At 37.1% G+C, this 23,878-nt stretch overlaps 2 protein-coding genes and 1 pseudogene across 7 annotated transcripts in view; 1 reads left to right on the forward strand and 2 right to left on the reverse strand.

Moving 5' to 3' along the window:
* The window catches only part of LOC139977112 (uncharacterized), a 33,462-nt gene that overhangs the window by 4,487 nt on the left and 5,097 nt on the right, over positions 1-23,878 (forward strand). For all 3 annotated transcript variants that reach the window (XM_071986201.1, XM_071986202.1, XM_071986203.1), the window contains one exon: positions 13,980-14,081. In XM_071986201.1, coding sequence (XP_071842302.1) covers positions 13,980-14,081 — 102 coding nt within the window. The remainder of the gene's footprint in view (positions 1-13,979; positions 14,082-23,878) is intronic.
* Positions 1,921-13,651, reverse strand: LOC139977821 (uncharacterized). 4 transcript variants are annotated; one of them, XM_071987481.1, is made up of 6 exons: positions 13,086-13,651; positions 10,400-10,435; positions 9,757-9,834; positions 7,890-7,967; positions 6,332-6,427; positions 1,921-5,436 (listed from the first exon to the last, which is right to left on the reverse strand). In XM_071987481.1, the coding sequence occupies exons 1-6, from the start codon at positions 13,201-13,203 to the stop codon at positions 5,375-5,377; spliced, it is 468 nt and encodes a 155-aa protein (XP_071843582.1). In that variant the 5' UTR covers positions 13,204-13,651; the 3' UTR covers positions 1,921-5,374. The 4 variants fall into 4 exon arrangements, with proteins under 4 accessions (XP_071843582.1, XP_071843580.1, XP_071843581.1 ...); XM_071987479.1 differs by having other exon boundaries at positions 7,890-7,970; XM_071987480.1 differs by having other exon boundaries at positions 9,757-9,837.
* On the reverse strand, positions 17,044-18,806 carry LOC139977453 (uncharacterized; annotated as a pseudogene).

A 23,878-nucleotide genomic window follows, 5' to 3' on the forward strand; every position in this document is an offset into this window, starting at 1 on the left:
TCAAACAATTTTTAGTACGATAGAGAGACACTTGCATATGTCCCTCTATTAACAGTTAAGAGTACAGTACATATGTTCACATAATGTATGCATTTATACAACTCTCCGATCGGTATACGGTTTAAGTGTGTGTGCCATTCATTCATTGCATGTTATAGGAAAGAGGATATAAAAAAGTTGACTGCATTATCGGCAATTTTAAGCAATAAATTTGCTCAAAATATAACCAGCTAATGTAGAACTTTCAATTCAGTATACACATTTCATTAGTTTATAACAACACTATTTTCCAATGTTACGGTGTGACAAAAACCCAAATTATGGTAAAGATTTCTTGATTAGAGTACGACCGACATGATAATCAGCTTAACCGAGTACCGATTAGTTTCTGTGACAATCGGGCCGATGCCTATAACCTTTAGTGGATAGGCAGTTTTATTTTAATATTTTATTGAAAAAGATAACACGATCCCGAACGTTTGCTTCAAGTTTTGCCATATGCGAGGGAAACCTTCCGATGGAACGTTGTTTAAACGATCATACACAGTAAGTCAATGGCGCTTCTCCATTGACATAACTACACGTGGGAAAACCACACACTAAAGTCCCTGGAAATCAGACATGCTTTAGTCGGTGAGTTTAATTACTGCAAAGGTGATATTTTAGCACGTATAGTACATTAGGTCAGGGAAAAAGAAGTTGCTTCGGATTTTTCGCAAAAATATGCGTAAGAATATTTGCCTAATCAGTGATTGGTAATCACAAATGGTAATGCAGTAGAACTATCGAGGACTGTCGCCAAACCTTTCTAGGGAATTTTAGGAGTATTTGGGCCCTTGATTGCATAATTTTATGGCATTTGTAGAAAATTGGGCGTATTTTCAAACTAAACAGTTAGCTCAACAGTTCTCTAGCCAGACTAGCCTAATGTACGTAGAACTCACAATGAACAAAGCGTAATGCCACTCTCACTTTCCAGTTTCACCTACGGTGAAATGGCCAAAGTGGTTTAAAAGTATATTGATTTGGTTTTACATTTACTCGAAACAAATAATCTTTCATATCAATCGTTGAACCTGATAACAGGAGGTTTCGTTAGATGCAAGAAGCGAAGTGAAAAAATAATAATAACGTCGTCCCTCTAAGCTTATCGCGAGTATACTGTATGATGTTAACTGCTAAAACTGGATAGTATATTGAACAGCATTAGTACAAACTCGCGTGAGGGACTTGCGATACCGCTTCACGGTAGATTAGCAGCGCACCTTCGCCGGCTATGAATAGCGCTGAATGGAACTTCTCCCGTTGTAGTTGTGGTGAATCAAAAGCGCGTAAAAATACAATCCTTGATGTGGAACCTAATAATCGGTTCCAAATAATCGGTAGCGCAATGGATTTTGCCGATGCCGGTTGCCTGATAATCGGCCCGATGCCGATTATCTAACCTATTATCGGTCGAACACTATTCTTGATCAGAAAATGCTGTCAATGTATAATTAGCAAAAGTCGGTCAGATTCCCTCGGAGTAGCTATTTTGATAAGTACGGTGCTTTCCTTCTCGTCTTTTACGAAGTTCTAGTCTTAGCAGTCTGTTTGTAGTGTTCATGGCACACTTCTACCTCTCTTATCTGTGTAGCTTTAACCTCAGACATAGCTTGCTCAAATTTTTCCACCGAGGAAAACCTAATTAGCTTGGTCTTTTACAAAGCCAGTATACTTCAGGCATACTGTGGTCACCACATGACATTAAATGAGGGTACGAGTTGCATTATAAGAGGCATTCTTGTGTTGGTGGGGGGGGTGGGGGTGTGGGCGGCTGTATTTATGGGTGTGAAGGTTTTTTGCCACTGATTTTATTCAGTAAACTCTTGGCTCTATTGTTGAACCACTAGCGTGCATTGGGAGTAAAATGTTGGGGTTGTGTGAGTGGGTTGGGGGGCAGACTTGTGACTAGCTTGACGGATATGGCTTTAATCCATTTGGCTAGATGGAAGATCCATGTCTAGCATATTCAATGACATTGGTCAGCAATTCATCAATCATACATCCTTTCCCTCCCCCATCACAGCCTATGTTCCCTAAGCCTTTTTCAATGTTACCAGAAACACAATACATATGATCACATTACTTCACAAACCAAGCCAGAAAGCATAAATACTAAGAAAGGAAACATTCAAGCACAAAGATATTTTTCATTTAATTTTAATAAAATCCTTATGGCAAGTGAACAACAAAAATAAATGAAAATCAGCAGCTTTGAAATTAATGTAGATTAAAACTGATCATTGGGTGCAGAGTATACTATATGCAATTGACACTACCTCCATAGTATGAACCATTCCAAAGGTCATCAATTACTCATACACACTCTTGAAAATAAAAGTTAAATGCATATTTTGTGTTGTTTACAGGAGTACACTATACTAGTCAACTTGTGAACATTTGGAATGAGAACATAATACAAAAGTACACCACAAGAGAAGTGTGGATCCCTTTCTGTTAACATTGCTGGTTATTAAATGAAGGAAACATAAGGCCTTGAAATCTTGAATAAAACATACATAGTAAACTAGATTTTAGCAGTAGTGTTGACAAGAGTCATAGTATAGCAAAGTATTCATATCTTATGTGAATTCTTTGTGAGTGCTCCGTGAGAAGTTTCAATGACCAATAAAATTACATAGTATTTTTGAAAAACAATACACAATACAATAAGCTTGAAAATCTGCTGAATTGAAAAAAAAAGTTTCTGTGATTACATAATCGATTGTCAATTGTGGTATAATTCTTGAGTTACTTGCTGGAACTACACCTGCTTGCTTGCATCTTGTTGAGAGCTTTGTGCACAGGTTCTCACAAGCAATGTATCCTTGTCTGCATGTGTGTTGGTTTATACCAATGATTGACTTTAAGCAGATCAGTGAGTGATCTTTAGTAAGTATTAGCATGCTTTATCAGGATGAGATAAAAAAAGAATAGAATAGACAGGTGACCAGAAATGCTTTTAATGTACAGCAAAAGAAAGGTACAACTACCTCAACATCTCTCAAATATTTTAAACAGTGAACTAACATTTAATAATCACATGAACAGATCTATAGTAGGAAAACTTGACCTATCTTGATGAAAAAAAGGAAAATTAGTCATGTCATAAACATGAGGCAACAGATACTGGGCTGTCAATACTGATTGAGCAGCAGTGAAAATGCACCATTACATACAGCTTTTAAACATGTTGACCTCTGCATTCACTTCTAAGAGGTTTCCTTTGCGAAACAAGGTACTGTTTATTTACATTTTCCCTGTATGCAAACTAGCAATTTATGCATCAAACTATTTGAGCAAAGAAGTACATTCCCATAAGAAAATAGTAATGAAAATGTAATTGGTGTTCAACCTAGTATTTTAAGTTTGTCTATGTTATCAAACATACAGCCAACCATAACCTCCTTCTCATAACTTGGCTGTCAACTGAGAACCCTTTTTAAACAGGCAAATTTTGCTTTTAGTATTAACTTCTATCATTGCGCATTCAAAGTGCTCATTTAGGCAGAAAACACCAAACAATGCTAATTTGGCAAATCACTGTCACATATGTTGCTATAACTTGTTCTCTTCCCGCTAATGCAGGTAAAGATTGTTGCAGATTGAAACATATGAGTTCATGATATTAAGTATCAGCAACACATTGGTAATGCTCACTGTACATAACTCTGAGAGTTTATCAAGTGGTGTTACCTCTTGTGCATTACTTTAATTTAAAATGGCACATATAAGATGTTTAACCACTCATTTAAAAAAATATGTATTCAGTTAAAACTGGAACAAACTCTTAATTTGCAGCCGCTTCTCACTTCTGTCTTTGTTTTAACACACTTGAACAGCTGAACATTGATACCACTCAATATAAACTTGAACAGGTTAATATTCATATCACTCATAAAAAGTTAAAAACATACATACAGGTATGCTTGATCTCTATGGATAGTGTCTTACCATCAAAGAATATTCCTTCAATGGATCAGATTACCTTTATTATGCTATATAACAATCAATAATCTTATAAAGTACATGATTAGACTTAAAAAAAAAACCAAAAAATCAAGGGCTTTATCCCTTTAATCTTTGAAGCTCCTTCAGTTTGTTATTCTTGTTTACAACTTTCTAAGTATCTTTTCTTTTACCATTACGTTGTGTTTCAATAATGCAAATAACATACCCATCAATTGTAAACACTTAAAGTTTAAATTAGAATACTTTCAGTAGCCTAGCTACCCAAGTTATGAGAAAATAGAGAAAATGAGATCAAGTTGGAACACAAAAGCTCTTCATTAGCAGGTTTCTCTTCCTTCTCTCTACTTTTTTATAACACTAGAACAGCTAAACATATGTGCCCACACTGCAGTGGCAGGGACCTTGCTCGAGAGGGGTTCTGGGAGTGTCTCAACCCCCCCCCCCCAAATCTTGGTAAAACTGACATTGGAAAATTTGAGTGCGACAGTCAGAATTTCTGACTGTCGCACTCCAATTTACCTAGGCCTATTCATATATTCTTGTGATTGTGAATGACCTAAATATTTCGGTTAAAATTGACCTTTAATCAGTCATATTTACCACATTTTCCTTGCCACTTTGAGAAATTGTATCTCGCAATCCTTATACTCCACCATACAAAACTGTGTATGTTTCTGAATGCTCTAAAAACAAATGCCTAATAGAACAACTGTACAAGGTTCGCCAGCTTCAATTCGGTGTATATAAGTACTAATTTTGCTATTGGTTGGGTTGACCCTTCAAGTAAGTTCAGGATATATAGTCTCTATGGAATACAATAAAACACTCAAATGATAATCTACAGAAGCTTAAAAGTGCCATCAACATAAGAAAACTCTTGCCCCATAAGTTGGCATTTTTAGTAAACTGTTTAGATAACAAGATAAAACCTTATCAAAAATCAGGAAAATGTTGGATTGCTCAGTTGCTTTAACTGAGCAATTGAACAATTTTCTGCAAATTGTTTCATTGACAACTTATCATATCTTGTCAATTGGACATTTGCTGCAAAATGTTCATTTGCTCACTTCATTCCATCAGAGCAACTGAAAAATGTTCTGCAAAATGTTTAATTGTTCACTTCATTCCAAATACTCAGTTGGAATAAAGTGAACAATTGAAAAATTGTTCATGTGAGTAGCCCCCCCCCCCCCTAATCATCAGGCCTTAGCTACGTCCCTTGTCAGTGTTTATTATATCCATTACAGTCAACACAGTAAAATTAGAACACACTTAATCTATAACATCTTCATCTCTACTGATCTCGCCCTTTCCCTAAATCTATGTTTATTAGTCTCGTTGAATTTTTTTTTCTGACGGTCTACCAATCAAACGTATGGTCTATTGCTCCTTCCTCCAGAAAATCTTCAATCTCATTGCAACCTAGTTGGGAAAAAAATAACTCTACGAATTAGAAATGATTTTTTTTTTTTGCTTATAAAATTTTATGAGGGTTAGGATCATGAAAGGTAACTCCAGTGGTACTCTTTGATAGGTATACAACCAGAATGAAAACACAGTTCCTTGCTGATGTTCACTGATTAGCAGTGGCGTAGGAAGTTACTTTTGAGTGGGGGGGCTGAAGACTGATGGCCGGCCTGGGGGAGGGGTCTAAGGGGAGGGGGTGGCCCCCTCCCCTTTGGATTTTTTTTTGCATTTCCAGGTGGCCTCAGATGCAATTTGGTGCAATATAGCACACTTCAAGACCCACTCCATTTTGTAAACTTAATTTTGTATTTTCACCTGGCCTTAGATGCAATTTGGTGCTCCAAATGAGATTTTTTTTCTCATTTGGAAATGAAAAAGGGGTTTTTTGACTTGCGAAGTGGGGGGGCGGAATGATACTTCCGCCCCTCCACATTTTTCACTGGGGGGGCTGGCGCCCCCCCCCCCCCCCCAGCCCTCCCGGTTCCTATGCCCTTGCTGATTAGTTTCATAGGGATTTTTTCAAAAAGCTCTATGGAAACGAGAGCAAAATTTGTGTTTGCAAATAATGCAAAGACTTGTCCCTCATGCTTGATATCAGTTGTACAGCACGTATCAGCAGGTTTCCAAATATCTACCAATGTCAACATAACAAAGTTTGAAGAACCTCCAACATTTGGTAGCTGTACTTTTGCAATTGGAATATGTTTGAAGAAATTACACCTTACAGTTGCCTGATTTCCAAATTTAAAGATATTAACATTAAGTGTTTGGATCTCATTAATATTCATGAGATAAAGCAAACATGTATTATATAATTTAATCAGGCCTTAACTTAGGCATGCATACTTACTTGGGAGCTTCTTTTCTGCAAGTCCTTTGATGTAACATTCAACATTTTCCACCACACACTTTGAAGCACTTTCACTCCATTTAATGTATTTCCTACCTGAAACAAATGAGGAAAATAAAATGTGAAATCCATGTTCATTGAGCTTGAACATGACTTTAAAAATTAGAAAGAAGTATATATGAAATCATGTTTGATGATACAGTTATACACCATGGAAGGTACCTGACGCCTGACATACAACACTAGGTAAAGCAACCAGAGGAAGTGTTGTCTTGCGAATGCTCATTAATATTCAGCAGATTTGAAACTATTGCAGTCATAATGTCTGAATATATGTGTACAATAAACATCTAATACCCAATTTGTCTGGTGTTGGAAATGATTGCTGCAGCAGCTAGCTGTAGAGGCAATTGGGAAACTTGGGAATCCTCCACATGTACCTTATTCTGGTCAGGGTATGTGAAGTTGTATAACTTGTTAATAGGATTAAACCTTTTCCTCATTATATAAAGGTGCACCAGTAATAACAATCTTCCTTTCATCATATACGAATTGATAAAAACAAGGTACTGGAAGAGTGTCTCCAGTCCTTAAATAAAACTTTACTCTGTCATTTCAAATCCAGAAAAAGAGCCAACTAAATTTAGTCTGCTTTCTTACTAAGGTGCATCATGATGCTCAAGTAATATTTATACAAGCAAAGCCTAAAGTCATCTGTGTAGACAAGGACATAAAAACATCTTCTTTATTATGGGAGTACTTCTGCAAACTTTTCCTTGGTTGAGTTGATTCCCACAAAGAATTGTACACATTTCCTGTTTTCACTTTTTTTCAAATAAACTCCAGCTGTTTGCATGCCGAAGGAGCTCATCTAATGGTGTTTCTTTCAAAATAGCTGTCCGTCCTTGCTTTGACTCATTTGCCAGATTTCCACATGATTTGATTATTGCATTTACCCAAAATAAAAACTAAAAAACTAGAGCATAAACAATATTATTGTTTTAAACAGATTTCCATAGCACAATAAGAGCAATTGCCACCTTTAACTGCAACTGATTAATTCTTGCCCAAAAGTAAACTAATGGAGCATATATAACCAAGTGTGTCCTGTCTACTGAAATCAGTTTACCCTAGCTGCTTCCTGCCGATCCTTGTGAGTATGCAAGGAGGATCTGATCCCACGCAGAAGGGCGATCAAGTGGTATTGTGAAGAAAAGTAAATATTAATTCTTATTTGATCAGCATTTTGTCACCATTCCATTACTGCAGTGATTGGTATATTCCTTTTGCCTGAATGCAGGCCAAATTGAAATGCTCAGTGAAGAATACGACATAACAGCCGATGAAAAACTTGAATCAAATTTGATAGTTACAAGGCAATCATGTTAACATGATGCAAACAAAAACCTCTCCCTAGTGAAAGTGTGAACAATTTAGCCTCCCATTATCCTAGTCCCTTTATTTTCATAAACTTGTTACTCTTAAAGATTTTGTAACATTTTGTAAACACACTTTTTGACATTCCGTCATAAAGATCTTCGCACACTGTCATACTTACATACAGGTGACTTGTTGGTCATGGATCGGGATTCTCCTCTTGCTCTTTTTCTTCTCTGTTGTACATCAGCCCTCCGCACTGCTGGACACAGCAAGAAATTAAATAAACAACGTTAAAATAATTGAGTTTGATGAGGATACACAAATCAATACAAATAAGATAATGACAGCATGTTGTTAGTTTAAGGGTGTCAAGACTCGCTCAAAAAGAAAGTCTAATGCCGGTAATCTGACCTAGTTTCGAACGAGGTGTAACAGAAGTGTTAGACATCACCATCGATCCCAGAAAATACACACACACACAGCTTGCTACCATCGGTATTTAGACACTAGTGTAGTCAGTTCATGCTGCGGTCAATACCCACAGCATAGTGGAAAAACCAATACAGCAATGGACATCTCAGGTCCAGCTAAAGATAACAAGGTATCGCATTTCATTACTGTACTGTCTGCATTTTGTAGTGACACGAACAAAAGGTCACCTACAAGCAACAGAAAGTTAACTTTTTTAGATAGCCGCACGCGGTTTGGGGCGAGTGTTCAATGCCTTTAAAATTTCTATGCTTCAAGACTAATTGATAATTCCAGTAGCTGCATAGTCATCTTGAAGCAAATGTCACAGATTTTTCATCTCTCCTAAAACATGCAACTACTTTATCTTATTCAACCAAGTGATAACAGACACCAGGAAATAACTAGAACTGATGGCACCAAATTATATCCATCCCTTGACTCAACTAGCAATTACATGTAAAATTACAGTATATTACTGTAGCTTTTTAAATTTAGTTGCCCAATTGCTCTCATAATGATAATTCATATCAATTGAATGATCCATCCAACCAAATTTACAAAACACAAGCATTATGGGGTCACAAAGTCTGCAGTGTTATCTTCCTTCTGTTACTGTGTTAAGGTTGTTAACCATTGCATGTGTCAGGGAGATTAAGACTGTCAATATAATTCATTTGGAATGCAATTACATTTGCCTGAGAAAGAAAAGGAACTGGAATTCGGGAAAACATAGTTCTGACTTGAATGCCACATGCATATGAGAGTCCTTCTGTACAAGAAATAAATATTTGGGGTATATTTATTAGTTATTAAGTTACACTCTATATTCTTCAATTTGATTGCTGATTTATAGTTTTGGTAAGACTGCATGACAAAAGTCAAACAGCCAGTTGTTACTGTTAACTAATACCTCTTTTGATATCCAGTAGGTCAATGATGTAGCATAGGTATTTTATTACAGGGTCTGGTTAGTTTACTACAGTTCTGTAGTTCTTTGTTTCAAGGTAGGAAATGTATTTCATAAAGGATATAATGCAGATGTTTGAGTCTTGAGAGTAATGAACAGCTAAAGCAGATACAAAATACAAAAGTTTTAATACAATGTCAAGCTGATAACTGTTTCTCACATGGAACATCACTTATGTAGCTTTCAAAATCTACAGCATAGCTAGAGGAATATAAGCCTCACCAGTTATTACATTAATACATCCAGTTCTACCATGTTCTACTTCAGTATATTATAGGTCAGTGCAGGTAATTGTCTCAGTTAAGATTAATAACTTTTTCAGTGTCCCTCTAATATATATTTTTTATCGACAAAATCAGTTATGTATGCTTAAACTTACTTGATAACAAACTTCAATAACATCACTTTATTTATTAGGCAATGATCTAGTCTGCAAAATGTAAAGGAGCTGATTGACTTCCCTCATTTAAGACTCACTTTATTCTCAATTTGCTGAAGAGTAATCCAATAACATTTTATATTTTTCGATATCATTCTTGCCATTTATACCTCTTCCCATAATTCTTGGTGCCCCTACATATCCAGTATAATAAACTGTCATACTTACATACTGGTGACTTGTTGGTCATGCCTGGGGATTCTCCTCTTGCTCTTTTTTTTCTCTGTTGAACATCAACCTCCTGTTCTGCTGGACACAGCAAGAAATGAACTAACAACATTAATACATGAGTCACCATATTAGAACTACTGACTGGCTGGGAGAAACTTCTATGAAATTTGAAATATACAAAGAAACTGAGGCTTAGATAGGATATTCGACCATCACCCCTCACCCCTCCCCCAGGACTACCAGTCCTCCACTCTATGGTGGTCAATGGTGCATCCAAACACTAATAATATTTTAGGTGGTTACAACTTCGCTGGGGTTGTTTTCCATGAGGAATACGTTTCATTGAAGGTTGTCTACCATTGCATGCATGTGCCCAGAGGAAAACATGGAGGAACAATCACAAAATCCACATGAAAAGTTGTGTGATTGCACATTCCTTACATACCTAGCTATTAAGGACACCAAATAGTATATCCACAAAACAAACACTTACGGCTGAGCCTCTAAAATTTCTTACATGAAGTTTCTCAATTGCGCCATTACTGGGTCCTGTTGTTTCCATCATTCAATTGACAAAGCTTTTATCCAAAACACAATGAAATGGTTTCCTTTCTCTTACAAGTATAATATTTGATCTTACCAATTGCCTCTTCTCGGTCTTCATTCGCAACCTGCCCTGTAAAATTTTAGAAAGAAGTATGTTCCATGATTTGTTTAATAAAGTTATCACCACCTTAATACCAAACTCTCACAAGGAGCTAAAATATTTGTCACTTTTTGTGTTGTAACTTTATTATCTCATCCTTGTATACATTTAGAGACAGGGAGATGTTTTATTCCATTGGGTCACCTGTTTTTGAACAAACCAATGGTCTGTAAACAGACAAGTAGCCTAATTTCCATCCCTTGTGGTATAGAACTGTAAGCTGGTGGGCTAGTGGGCACTTAATGGGGTACCTTATGATAACCTTATCCCATTGGCTGGCAAGTACCAACTGGGGTGGGGGAATAAAAAAATGTTTGATGTCTGTGTATGTGTGGGGGTCAATTTTGACCACAATATAGCATATATGTGAAGTAGCCTATAAAAGACAGAAAACTTTTATGTTGTCATAAGTTAGCTAAAGGGTCAAAGGTCAGGAGGCCACAGGTCAAAGAAGCAAAATGTTGCTGAAAATTGCACCACAAACTCCTCATCAGTGAAACAGCTCTGACTCCTAATTTTTGGTCAACCGTCCCCCTCCTGCATGTTAATAAGCACTTGTGTCCTAACTATCCTTGGTTTATAGTAACAGGCTTAGGCCCATCATTGACTTGGAGCCTTGATTGAGGTACCACCCCAGGAACAGTAGGCCAGCTTAGCTAACCCTGTTAAAGAAAGCAGAAATATGTACTCCTTAACCTTGAACCTTTACAGGTACATACCATTAAAAAGAATTTGTTTGATTTACAATGGAAGATGAATAAGCCTTGACTGTTTGTATAATCTATTAAAAGAAAAAATGCAATTTAAAACTGGACAAACTGATGCCAAATTTGCCAATTATGAATATCTGTATAGGCCTAGCACATGGGCAATTTTGTGATGGAAAAGAGACATCTTGAGGTCAAAGTTCGCCCAATTCTACACATTATGTATGCAGTGAACAATATATTTGGAGGAAATACTATTTGGTCTAACATGAAAAATGCTTGCAGATGGTTGTTGTGGATTATCTTTCATTAGGATCATTGATCTAATCCTTAAAATCCTCAATAATAAGCCCACTATGCTACTGGATTATTCTAATAATGTGCCCCTCCTAACTTTGTGCGTACATTTGCACAGCACGGAAGTGAAATGTCAAGGCCAGGGTCGGAAATAAGCAGGGTGAAGGGCGATTCGCCCTTATGAAAATCGCCCTCGTTATATCAGGTGTCTGTGTAAAATTAATTGTGACATGCTTTTGTTTCAGCTGGGCACTGCAGTAGCAGCGCGAATCGCGCAAACAGTTCTCACAATTCCGCATAAAATTTGAAGCATTGCCTGAGGGTACGCACAATCTCCGCATAGTTACTGCGGTTACGGCCTCCACTAAGCAATTTCAGTGCCAATAACCTAAAATCCCCACAAATCTAAGACCACATGGTATCCTAACTTCACAGGTGAAGTAGGTCAACATGGTAATCTTACCTATCCATCTGATTACTCGCTCAAGTTGTGTTGGAAATAAAAATTAAAAGTATCCATTAAAACTAGCAATCTTTAACCAAATATTAGCCTAACAACCACACTCAGTCAATGGGAAATGTAGCCTAACCATCAGTTTGCAAAAACAAAACAAAAACTGCATAGCTTTGTTTACAAATTTAAATTTGCTGGAAATTGGCAGTTGTTTGGAAGGTATGTGATTTTATCCACACATAAAAACATACATGCCTTACGAAAAGTCACCAGCGGAAGTAAAGCTGTGTTTTCTATTTCAGTTGATGGGTTATTGGTTTTCTTCATATATTCGGTGGATTGATAATCTTTGCTAAATGCTCGCAAATTTTTGCTATCAAACTTTTAATGAACATGCACAGTTAATTGCAACACTAGTAATAGGGCAATTGTGCTGACTTTATCCTGTTGAATTGTTACAACCATTTCCGTAAACAGCATATATTGAACTTTGGAAAAGAGCCCCCCTAAACCTTAAAAAAGCCCTCGTAAATACATTAAGGGGGCGTTTCAACTTTTCTATATCCAAACTAGTCCCCCAAAGCCAAATATTAATTCCTACCCAGGTTAAGGCTAGCTGTTATAAATTAAATTTTTGGGCAGAATTGAAAATTGGCTTTGTATTTTAAGTTTATTGTGGGCAAAAAAAATCACAATAGCTCTAGACAATAAGGCATTTTACTAATGTAGGCTAAGCATTGTCCAGCCTTGCCTGTCTTCAGCAATAGGCTACTGTTGGCTAAGGCTTAACTTAGGCCTAGGCCTAGGGTATATTTACTGTATCATTTGTATCAAAACACGGTGCTATGTAAGCATCATTCATCACTATTTATGTTTTTGTAGAGTTTTTGGGACAAAGGTCATGTAATTAAAATGAAGTTTAGCCTATCTAGGGCAAAACTAACATTACTGTAACTTAGGCTAGATCTTGTTAATGTTAGGCTTACACTGAGTGAGACAAGTGAGAGCTGAGCTACAATTTGCACAAATTGTGATTGGTAATCAGCCAGCTGCACAGGGAACTGAGGCCTACTTTATACTATTACTAATCCTAGGCTAGTCAATAAAGCATTTGGTAAAGTAATTAATATCTAGCAATTGCAAGAAAGTATTACGGTATTACCTACGCTTCCAAAGTCAATCTCAACGGCTCTCATTTTGATAGTGCAACATGGATACCGCGCCGATTCGCGAACAAAAGTTAGGTTACCGTTGCATACAGTGTGAACACTTGCGGCCATACGGACAACACGTTTACCACACTGTACACACGTCCATATGAGCTCTACATTACACTTAGCGACATTGCGCGGTGATGACGTCACAAGGTTTGTATACCAAATGAAAATGCGTCAATATGAACATGGATATCAGTATATGTATCACCGAAAGGGATAGGGATCGAAATTGTGACTTTCAAGGTCACAATTCCATTAGTCAGTTTTACCAGCATTAAAAGAGCATCGATAGTAAAACATATACCGATAGGACGATAAAATAAACGAGATATATCTTGATGGGTCCCTAATAGCTAAATTTTGCACAGGTCACATATACTACCACAAAACTTGCCAAGCTATAAATATCCATTCAGATGTATAATCGTCCAATCAAAATAAAGGGGTGTAGAGGGCAGCATCCACGATCAATGGGCACTAATTACCTGTACACCGAAGCCCTCATAACAGAATGAACATACCCTTAAACATTAGGGGAACACGAATATGTTCCCCTAACGTTACTGTCCCTCTAAGGTAGCATTTTTCAATATGCAATGGGCACCTAAGGTGCACTTTATATAAATATATATATATGTATATATATATATATATATATGTATATATATATATATATATATATATATAAATATATATATTTATATATATATATATATATTTATATATATATATATATATATATATATATATATATATATATATATATATATATATATATATATATATATATATATATATATATATATATATATATATATATGTTTATACCCTCTTCCCAGATGTTAATGAACGTACTGTAGGTACTCCATGTGACGGTGCAACGGAACATAGATTGCTCAACATGACACAAGAAAATTCTACAACAAAGGAGGGAGTTAACAGTAAGTGTCTTCGGTTGATGGTATAGTCCAGTCATTTTAACGTTTCACTTAAAACAAATTGCAACAGAATTTTTTCCACCATAATGCATTTTTTTGAGGTCCCCAGAACACCATACTAAAAGTCCCAAAATATCCAAATAGGGGAAAGATGTCTAATTTGCATAAATCCAAGATGGCCGCCAAAATTCAATATTTTGACATATTGTGACTTCTAGATGGCCTATTTGAATGCTTTAAAGCTCCAGAGTGGGGTATTTGTCCATAGGATTTCATTTGCAAAAGGTTACAGTTTGATTATATGAGTGGTTCATTTGCATAGTAATTAGCATATTTTCAAAATGGCCACCGAATACCTATATTGACCATATTATTTGCTGCTTTTTATACAAATATTTTGAAATTCACTTTCCAGTAATAAAGTATCATGTGTCCTAGTAGGTACAAGATATATCTAGCATGCTCAGAATGTACAGTTATTGGTATTAAAGGGATATTCAGTGATTCTATTATCCTATTTATGATATCAAACATCCATATACACAGGATATACCTATTACCAAAATTCAAATTTCCTGTTTCGAAGTTCGTATGGTGTATTGCAATGGCTCTGTTAGTTACTGTGTATTTAGTTTTTAGTCCGAACAATTCATTCCAGAAACAATGACAGATCTCTCTTGTCATAAACAGACTGTTTTTGAAATATTATTCATATGTGAGTATGAGAGATCTCTTCAAATATGCAAAAGTGGAATACGAAAAGTGGACAGTGTGTCATATATCACTGAATGTCCTTTTAATTATGTGATCTGTCAATAATCATAGCTCAAGAAAATCACTTTACTTCAGCAAGACATGACACCAATAGAGTCTGGAGGGGCATCACGGTATGAGGAGACCACTTGAAATTGAGTATAATCATCTGGTTCAAGCCCTGGCCCCGGTACTACGCAGTGGTTTTTAGATTGTCCTTTGGTATTACCGTAGGTCTTTTGTTCATTACATCTCTAGCTCAGATAGCGCCAATCAATTGTCACTGAAGTCTGGTGGCTCGGAATTCCTGCAGCTTATTCCTCTGCATTCGGTGCAAACATCACTGCAGAAGAGACCATGGTGACGACATGCACACCTATTCGTGTTGCACTGAGTCTTGCAGCCACAACAGATGAAATTCAGTAGTTCAGATGGTGCTGGAGATTTATCAGTCTGCTTAGGTAGATATTTACCATCTACGACATGCCAACCCCATTCCTCTGGCTTCATATTTCTGTTTGTCCCTTTCCACTGCATTATCTGGAAATACACCCGAAGGCTGTGATAAACGGCAGCTGCAGAAGTTGGAGGCAATGTTTGTGGTTGCAAAACTTTCTGTAGCGAAGAGCGTCTAGTCGTTCTTCATCACCACCACCATAGAGGGACACAAGCGCCCTTTCCCCTGCTTCCACCAGATCATCTATTGCTGCCTCCATACAGTTGAATACCTCGGCTTGTTTGCGAAATTTCACTTTCTTTATCTCCTTAACGGCCAAGTCTTTCCCCAATCCAAATGGACGAGACGTCACATCGCAGCCGAGGAAGGCGTGAATGAAGAGAATATTATCACATATGTGAGGGCCTAGTGACTCCTTTGCTTGCTTTATGCACCATGATCTGGTTTGTTGTGCTGATTTCTTTGGCTCAGATCTCAGGAACAGCTCGTGTGCATTCATTTCAGCATGATGAAGTAGAAGGACCAGCAAATCTGTGTCGTCTCCTATCACAACAGTATCCCTGCTTCTGGCGGATGCAATAGCTGTCTGGACAATAAGGACATCAGCATCATCCTTCGCATGGTCTACGCTGCAGCCTGCTCTTTCTAGTTTGTCACTTACAAAGCATATGAAGCTCTGTTTATTGACTTTGTTGTTCAGAAATTCCTCCTTCTTGGATTGGAGAACCATTCCACCTGTGAAGTGCACTGTAACGCCTGCACAATCTGCTGTTCTCCTCAGGTGGGTGGCATCTTTTATCGTGGGATCATCGCTATATCCATCAAACACAATGGCAGCAGGACCATATTTCTGTGTCACATACCTAACATACAGCTGGCTCACATTCTCAAAAGTAGATCCCCGGGGCCAAGGCATTCTATGGAGCAATGCGCCGCCATCTAGAACATACTGGCAATTTCCACTGGGTTTGCGTTGCTCGTTTGGCATAGCTCTCCAAAGGGTATCAGCAAGGACTGCCTTCTTTGGCTGCAGAGGGAGACAAGATGATTCAAACAATGCAGGGGGATAATTACAGAGTTCATACTGGAACAGCGCTGGCACATCTTGGTAGCGGTCTCGAACAGTAGTAAGTCGCTGAAATAACAGCTGGGGATCAACCGTAACAGATTTACCTGAGACCTTTACAGCTGACCGTGATGCTAGTGTGACTGCTTGGTCAGCTTTTCGGAATTTGAAAGCTTCTACAGATTTGCCTACCATTGAGGAGAGAATCTTTTCTCCAACTTCTCTTGATCTCTCAACGTTGACTCCTTCCTGTGCTGACATGCCATTAGCTATGTTAAACAGTGACTCTTTCTCAGCAAAAGGACTCCTCTCTGTCAGGTAGGTGATAAGCTGAAGTGTGTCACTCACATCTCTGGCTTGTCTAGCTGCTGAAGTATCCTTGTGCTGGTCACTAGTTTCATACGACACACCACTCAACTTTTGCATGGCTTCATTAGTGCTTGCACATGCTGGCATTGACAGAACCCACACCAGGCGTTGATTTTCAGTCATTCCTTTTCCTCTTGTGAGCCCACCATCAGTCTTAACACTTCTCATCAGTACTTGTTCGATAATTAAATCTGATGATAAACCTGCCCAAAACCTGTCACTCCTCCTCACCACATGATAGCCTTCCTGAAATTTTCGGTAGACATCTGGATGGGTTTCTGGTAGATTGAGCATTGTTTGCAAGTACACATATGCACATTTGGCATAAAGAGCATGTCAAGAGGCTGCAAAGTATGGCAACATGTTGTGAACTGTTTGGAGATGTAATCCCCAATTTCCAGTTCGTTCAGCCTTGAGAAACAGTTGAAGGATGTTTACCATATCCATGTATTGGAACCAAAGTATGGCTGTCCTGGATGTCATTGTTTGCCTGAGATCTTCAAGTTTGCATCTGATTCTCTTCAACACATCTGCTTTACACGCTTCCTCTACTGACAATGCAAAAGACATCACCTCATCATAGAGTCTTTTTGCTTCTGTCAAGTCGGTGGTGTCATGGATGGTGTCAATATCAGTCCCTTGCTGTGTAAACACTAACCTGTCATCAGCATTTGGACCAACACTATCTCTTATTCTATCAGATGCGAGACCTGCCTTCTCCGTGCATTCACCATATATTTCTCTTTCCCCTTGAGCATTGTGAAAGACCCCTTGATGTTCTACATCTACGGCAGTGGTCGGCATTGAGACACTTTCTTCCAACCTGTCAAGATGAACATCCAGATCCACTGTTGGCACATTACCACTGACTACTGTCCTCTCGGAATTAACATCTACCTGGATGATTGGTATATGAACACTTTGTGCCATTCTGTCAATGTCTATATCCAGGGTATCACCACTCGCAGGGTCAACATCTCCTTCCGTGGTGGTTGGTATCTGGATACAGTGTACCATCCTTTCAGCTTCATCTACCTCTACGGCTCTCATGTGGACATTCTCTATCATCCTGTCAAGATTAACATCTCTGTCTACAGCTGTCGGCACCTGGATACTTGGATATTGTCTGTCATACCTGCATGTTCAACTTTTACTTCTGTAGTTGGTGTTGTGACATTGTAGGCTTTTGCTGCAAGAATAGTGTTCAATGCTGCATCAACTAACATGTGACCACGGACTGCTCTGGATACAGCTTTGCCAGTCAGCATATGGCGGACAGCATTGCCTGCATACACAACTTCTAGGAGCTCTTGCAGTCCTGAGTCTGCCATCAGGTGCCCAATACTCCCTAGGAAACTCATTTCCATGTGGAACCCACCGAGTCTGAGAACCACACGCTTGAGATCACTGCCAACTGGTTGAGACTGGATAATTGTCATGGCTTTCCAGTAAAGGGGTTGGTCAAAAGTGAGGATGGGAGTGACGTTCTGTTGCTTTGCTTGGGATGATACAAACTGTATCGTAGAATAAATGCAAGATGGATCACTTGGATCAAGATCAATCATTGGGAGAAATGTGACGGATGATTGTCCAGGGTATTGGCCATGATGAAGCATTTGCATCATACCTGACCATGCTGGTCTAGGGATGTGAAGCAGCAAAGATGTCTTCCACAGCATATCCAGTTGTGATGTTGGATCTTCTATTGATACGTGAGTAATTAGCAGATATGTTAAAGGTGTGGTTGCTGGTGGGATCTTGAAAAACTCAATGTTGAAGCGGCCTACTTTTGCGATCTCCTCAGTGGTAACGTGAGCTCTTGGAATAGGTTTACAGGGTTTTTGTGAACGAGGTGTAACAACAGCAATGGTTCCCATTCCATGGAAGGTTCCTGTGCCATCTAGCGTTGATACATTGTGGTCTACATTGTCAGCAACAAATTGGACATGGCATTCTTCTGGGTTATCAGGTAAGCCATTTCCAAGAGCAACTGCTGCATTCCGCTCGTATCGAATCGATGAGCAACACATGTTATCATTCGTAAACATATTCCAAATTAAACATTGTACTCAAAAATCTCACTTTGGCACTTTAAATCATTCAAATAAACCATCTAGAGGCCGAAATATGTCAAAATATTAAATTTCGGCGGCCATCTTGGATTTATGCAAATTAGACGTTTTCCCCTCTTTGGATTTTTGGGGACTTTTAGTATGGTGTTCTGGGGACCTCAAAGAAATGCATTGTGGTGGAAAAAATTCTGTTGCATTTTGTTTCAAGTTTGGCCTGATTTGAGGCTAAAATGACTGGGCTAGTAGTCAACTATAAATATAAAGGTACCGTTGACAGAAATGTTAATAAATTGAACTTACTGCATTGTAATTCAGGACAATAATAAACATGTGTTTATTCGTTATAAAGTTAATGTTTGACATTTCTCCTACCATCAATCATGTTGAACTTACAATGTTTTAAATTCCAATGTAAACTGAAATATTGGGATTTTTTTTTATTTCAGTAGAATTGATAACAATATTTAGCAAGATATAGATAAAAGGAAATTATTGAAAGATGAATCTTGATGTCATTCCTTTTCAATTATCGCTCTCCCTTGTTAACGACTGACTTATAAATGGAATAGACCAATCGATTATTTATTTATTTCAATTTAGTATTATTGTTTTATATTTATATTTTTGCGGGGAAGACTTAGTCTATTAAGTGTAAGATTATATTATATATATGTCTTGCTTTTACAAATCTTCGTATTGCGTCAATTGTCTTTTCTTTTAGAGACCTAGTCTATAAGTGTAAGATTATCTGATGTATGTCTTGCTTAAACAGCCCTTCGTATTCTGCCAATTGTCTCTACTTTTAGAGACTGTTACTATTAAGTGTAAGATTATCTTATATATGTCTTGATTTGACATATCTTGGTATAGTGTCAATTGTCTCTACTTTTAGAGACTAAGTCTATAAGTGTAAGACTATCATATATATGTCTTGTTTTGACAGATCTTCGTATTCTGTCAATTGTCTCTACTTTTAGAGGCTAAGTCTACTTCTTTGGCCACATGTCTCAAACGTATCTTGTTGTATTAACGATAATCTACAACCGCCCACTTGGTTGGCCTTAGATGTTGAAAATTGGCAATTCACTTTATAAAGCCCTCCAATACAAACTTTCTGACATCAAATTGATCGTTACAATATATATATATATATATATATATATATATATATATATATATATATATATATATATAATATATATATATATATATATATATATATATATATATATATATATATATATATATATATACACAAATGATTTTCGAGTTGAATGAATTTGATCTCTAGAGTAAGGCAAAATATGTCACCAAAAACAGAACTAGTATTGTTCGATACAGGTAACAAACGCATACAGTGGAATTACGACCTTCCTTACCGGTTTCGAACCTCTGGACATACAATCAGCGTCCATAGCCTAGTGGTTAGGGTGTCCGCGTACAGAGCGGAAGGCCCGTGGTTCGAATCCCGGTGGAGGCTGAAAGTTTTTTCACTGTTCTTGATTTTCCAACTCATTACGATTTTCATATATATATATAAATATATATATATATATATATATATATATATAGGTCATTCACAAAAAAAATGTCAGCTCAACCCCAATGGTCGGGTTCGGACCCCAGACCCTCTGAAAAAGACCCCCGGACGGGTTAATTTCACCCCATCTAGCCTATGGACCAAACTTTGTCAGAAGGAAGTAGTATGGCTGTACATTACAAAAAAGGCAATACTGACAAACTTCCTGGTCGGGAAGGGGTTGTCAGACCCCCACTAAGTCACCCCCAGTCGGGTTGATTTCACCCCATCTAGCCCATGGACCAAACTTTGGCAAAAGGAAGAAGCATGGCAGTATATGACAAAAATTGAAAAACTGACAAATTTGTTGGTCGGGAAGGCGTTGTCAGACCCCCACAAAGATTACCCTGACCCACCCCCCAAAAGGCGGGTTGATTTCACCCCATCTAGCCCATGGACCAAACTTTGTCAAAAGGAAGTAGTATGGATGTACATTACAAAAGGTGTAAAACTGAAAAAATTCCCAGTCGGGAAGGTGTTGTCAGATCCCCACAAAGTGCACAGTCACCCACCCCCAAAAGTCGGGTTGATTTCACCCCATCTAGCCCATAAACCAAACTTTGTCGAAAGAAAGAAGTATGGATGTACAATAAAATAAAGGAAAATCTGACAAAATTGCTGGTCGAGAAGGGGTTGTCAGACCCCCCCCCCCACAAGGTTCCCCCACCCAGCCAATTTAACTCACGCAATCTGATCATAGACCAGAATTTTGTTTCAAAAAAGTATTCAAGACATTGTATTAAAAACATGGAAAAACTAACCAAATGGTCTGAAAGCAAAGATGTGCCAATTATTGTCACATGGGCCACTTTTGTGTTTGTGTAAAATATACCGTAAAGCATGAAATACATACATGTACAACCAGGAACAAATGTTAAATATGAAAAGTTTTTACACTTGTGAAGCAGATTCCTTTGCATGAAAAATGAAAAAAATAACAACATGCTTTCAACAGGACCAGCCCCAGTTCATGTTGATAGAATAAGTTTGCTTGTTCAACATGGTTGTTTGGACTGGCAATTACCACACTTGTGTCATCAATATGACAAACAGTAAATGGAAAACTATAATAACAAGAACGGGTAAGTTTAATTTAGGAAAAAACATCCACAAAAGAGGGAATAGTTACAGATAGAACCCCACCAAACATTGCATTTGAACAAGCATGGCGAATGTGGCCTCACTCAGTTTTAAGGCCCTTCAGTTATCGGGCACAATGCGCTTTAAAGGTTTTAAAATACAAATGGTTATTTTTAAAAGTCTATATTGTCTTTTTGATTAGTTCCTATGATACAATACGTCTCTGTCTTTGTTCATCATCACGTCACTTGCATAATTCTGTTGTGTCCATCTTATCGATCCACCTCTTCTGCAAGTATTCTAAGTAAAGTGTGATTTGAAAACAAATTGCTAAGGTAAAGCTTACCAGTTACAGGATTTTCGACAAATAAACCGCAGTTATGAAGCCCCGATCAAGATTGATTTGCCAAATTTGGGTTCAAAATGTGAAAATTATTAGATATTAAAATAAAGGGAAATCCAGATATCTGATTTTTCAGACAAGTTGTACCTGCACGATTTGAACAATGCACTTATTTTCCAGTATTCTTGTCTGGAAGACAACTTTTTTCTTTTTTGGTGGTCTGAAAGGGGCAGCGTACACCCGCCCACCCCCTCCCCCCCCCCCCACCTAAATCCGCCACTGAATACAGATCAAATAGGCTGAAATAGCTGAAATATTCTCTTTTGTTTTTTATGAATCAATCGGCTACACGTCATCATCACTACTTACACTGTCGCTATCAATAATAATAATAATACGGAGTGGGAAAATAATGCCTTTTCACCCATGATTTAAACCAAATTAAACTTCCAGATTTGTAAATATTCCTTGATTTTAACCAAATAATATTTATACTGGCATGTTACCAATTGAAGGTTTAAAAAGAAACAATGTGAGTATTTAATTATTGGTTGTAACAGTAAAATGTGAGCTACTAGAAATCTAACCCATAGGATATATATATATATATATATATATATATATATATATATATTTATTTATTTATATATATATTTATACATATATACATATATATATATATATATATATATATATATATATATATATATATATATATATATATATATATATATATATATATATATATATACAGTATATACATTGTAGGTTTAAAAAGAAACAATGTGAGTATTTAATTATTGGTTGCAACAGTAAAATGTGAGCTACTAGAAATCTAACCCATAGGATATATATATATATATATATATATATATATATATATATATATATATATATATGAGGAAATGCCCAATTTGAAATGAAAAAAATTGCACAAGGAAAGTAGGCATTCGTAACACAAAAACAGCTGAAGCAGGGGAGGGGGGCAGCTTCAATAATATAATTAAGTGGCCAAGCCTCCCACAATAACTTCTTTGATTAACCAGTTATATACCTGGCATATCTATAACTATTTGAAAGACTTCAGAAATAAAATAATTTTCCTAACGATATATAATATGCCAAAGGGTCTCCGATATTTTTTTGTTCCACCTCTGCTGTAACACCATATATTATGGGACCAAGCAGATAACTGGATTACAGGCCAATAATTAAAGCAGGTCTTATGTTTTACATGAATACAACAAACAATCTTCTGCCAAAACAAAACAAAATTACTATCAAAATTTAATATGAATTTAAAGAAGGAATTATGAGTATTATAGAAAAACGAAAGGGCGGGGAAACAAATACAATCTGCTGCCTTTATGTATTGCTCACAATATTTTTGGGATATGCCCTTCCATTTAACTGCTTACATCTGACTTAATCATATACACACCTTCACTCCACAAGAACAGAACCATAAGGTATTGTGGGAATAGAGAAATTTGGTGAAAGTGGAGGACCAACTATGGTCACATAACAGGATGTGGGCAAGGTTGTAATAGAGACATACGACAAAGAGGGTCTTTGTCTTGTCTTATAAATTAAAACATTTCTAGCAAAAGGCAGGAGAAACTCCTCCCACAAGATTCTCATCTATATCAGTTTGTTTATTAAGCCAGTGATGCCTACCTATATTTTTTACTTAGGTGCTATAGTAAACAAAAATCAAAATGTTTTAAACTGACCAAAAACAGGAGCATCATTGTGTTTCAGTCACTTACTTTCCTAGCAACTTTGGACCACTTGTCAACCAATAGGATGAAGCAATTAAGAAAGGCAAGCCATAATGGACGTTGAAGGCTCTTTTAAATAACATAGAATATCTCCTCTCATAAATATGATCATTAATTATTTATTTTTGTAATAATTATGTTGATATTTTTATCATCTCAGTTCATGGGTAAAAGACACTGGGTAGGGGCTCTTTGAAGGGGTCTGACGACTAAGTCGATTAAGTGTAAGAATATCTTATATATGTCTTGCTTTGATAGATCTTAGTAGGCCAATTGTGTCAATTGTCTCTACTTTTAGAG

This window comes from Apostichopus japonicus, chromosome 12, assembly GCF_037975245.1.
Source record: "Apostichopus japonicus isolate 1M-3 chromosome 12, ASM3797524v1, whole genome shotgun sequence".
Taxonomy (NCBI): Eukaryota; Metazoa; Echinodermata; class Holothuroidea; order Aspidochirotida; family Stichopodidae; genus Apostichopus; species Apostichopus japonicus.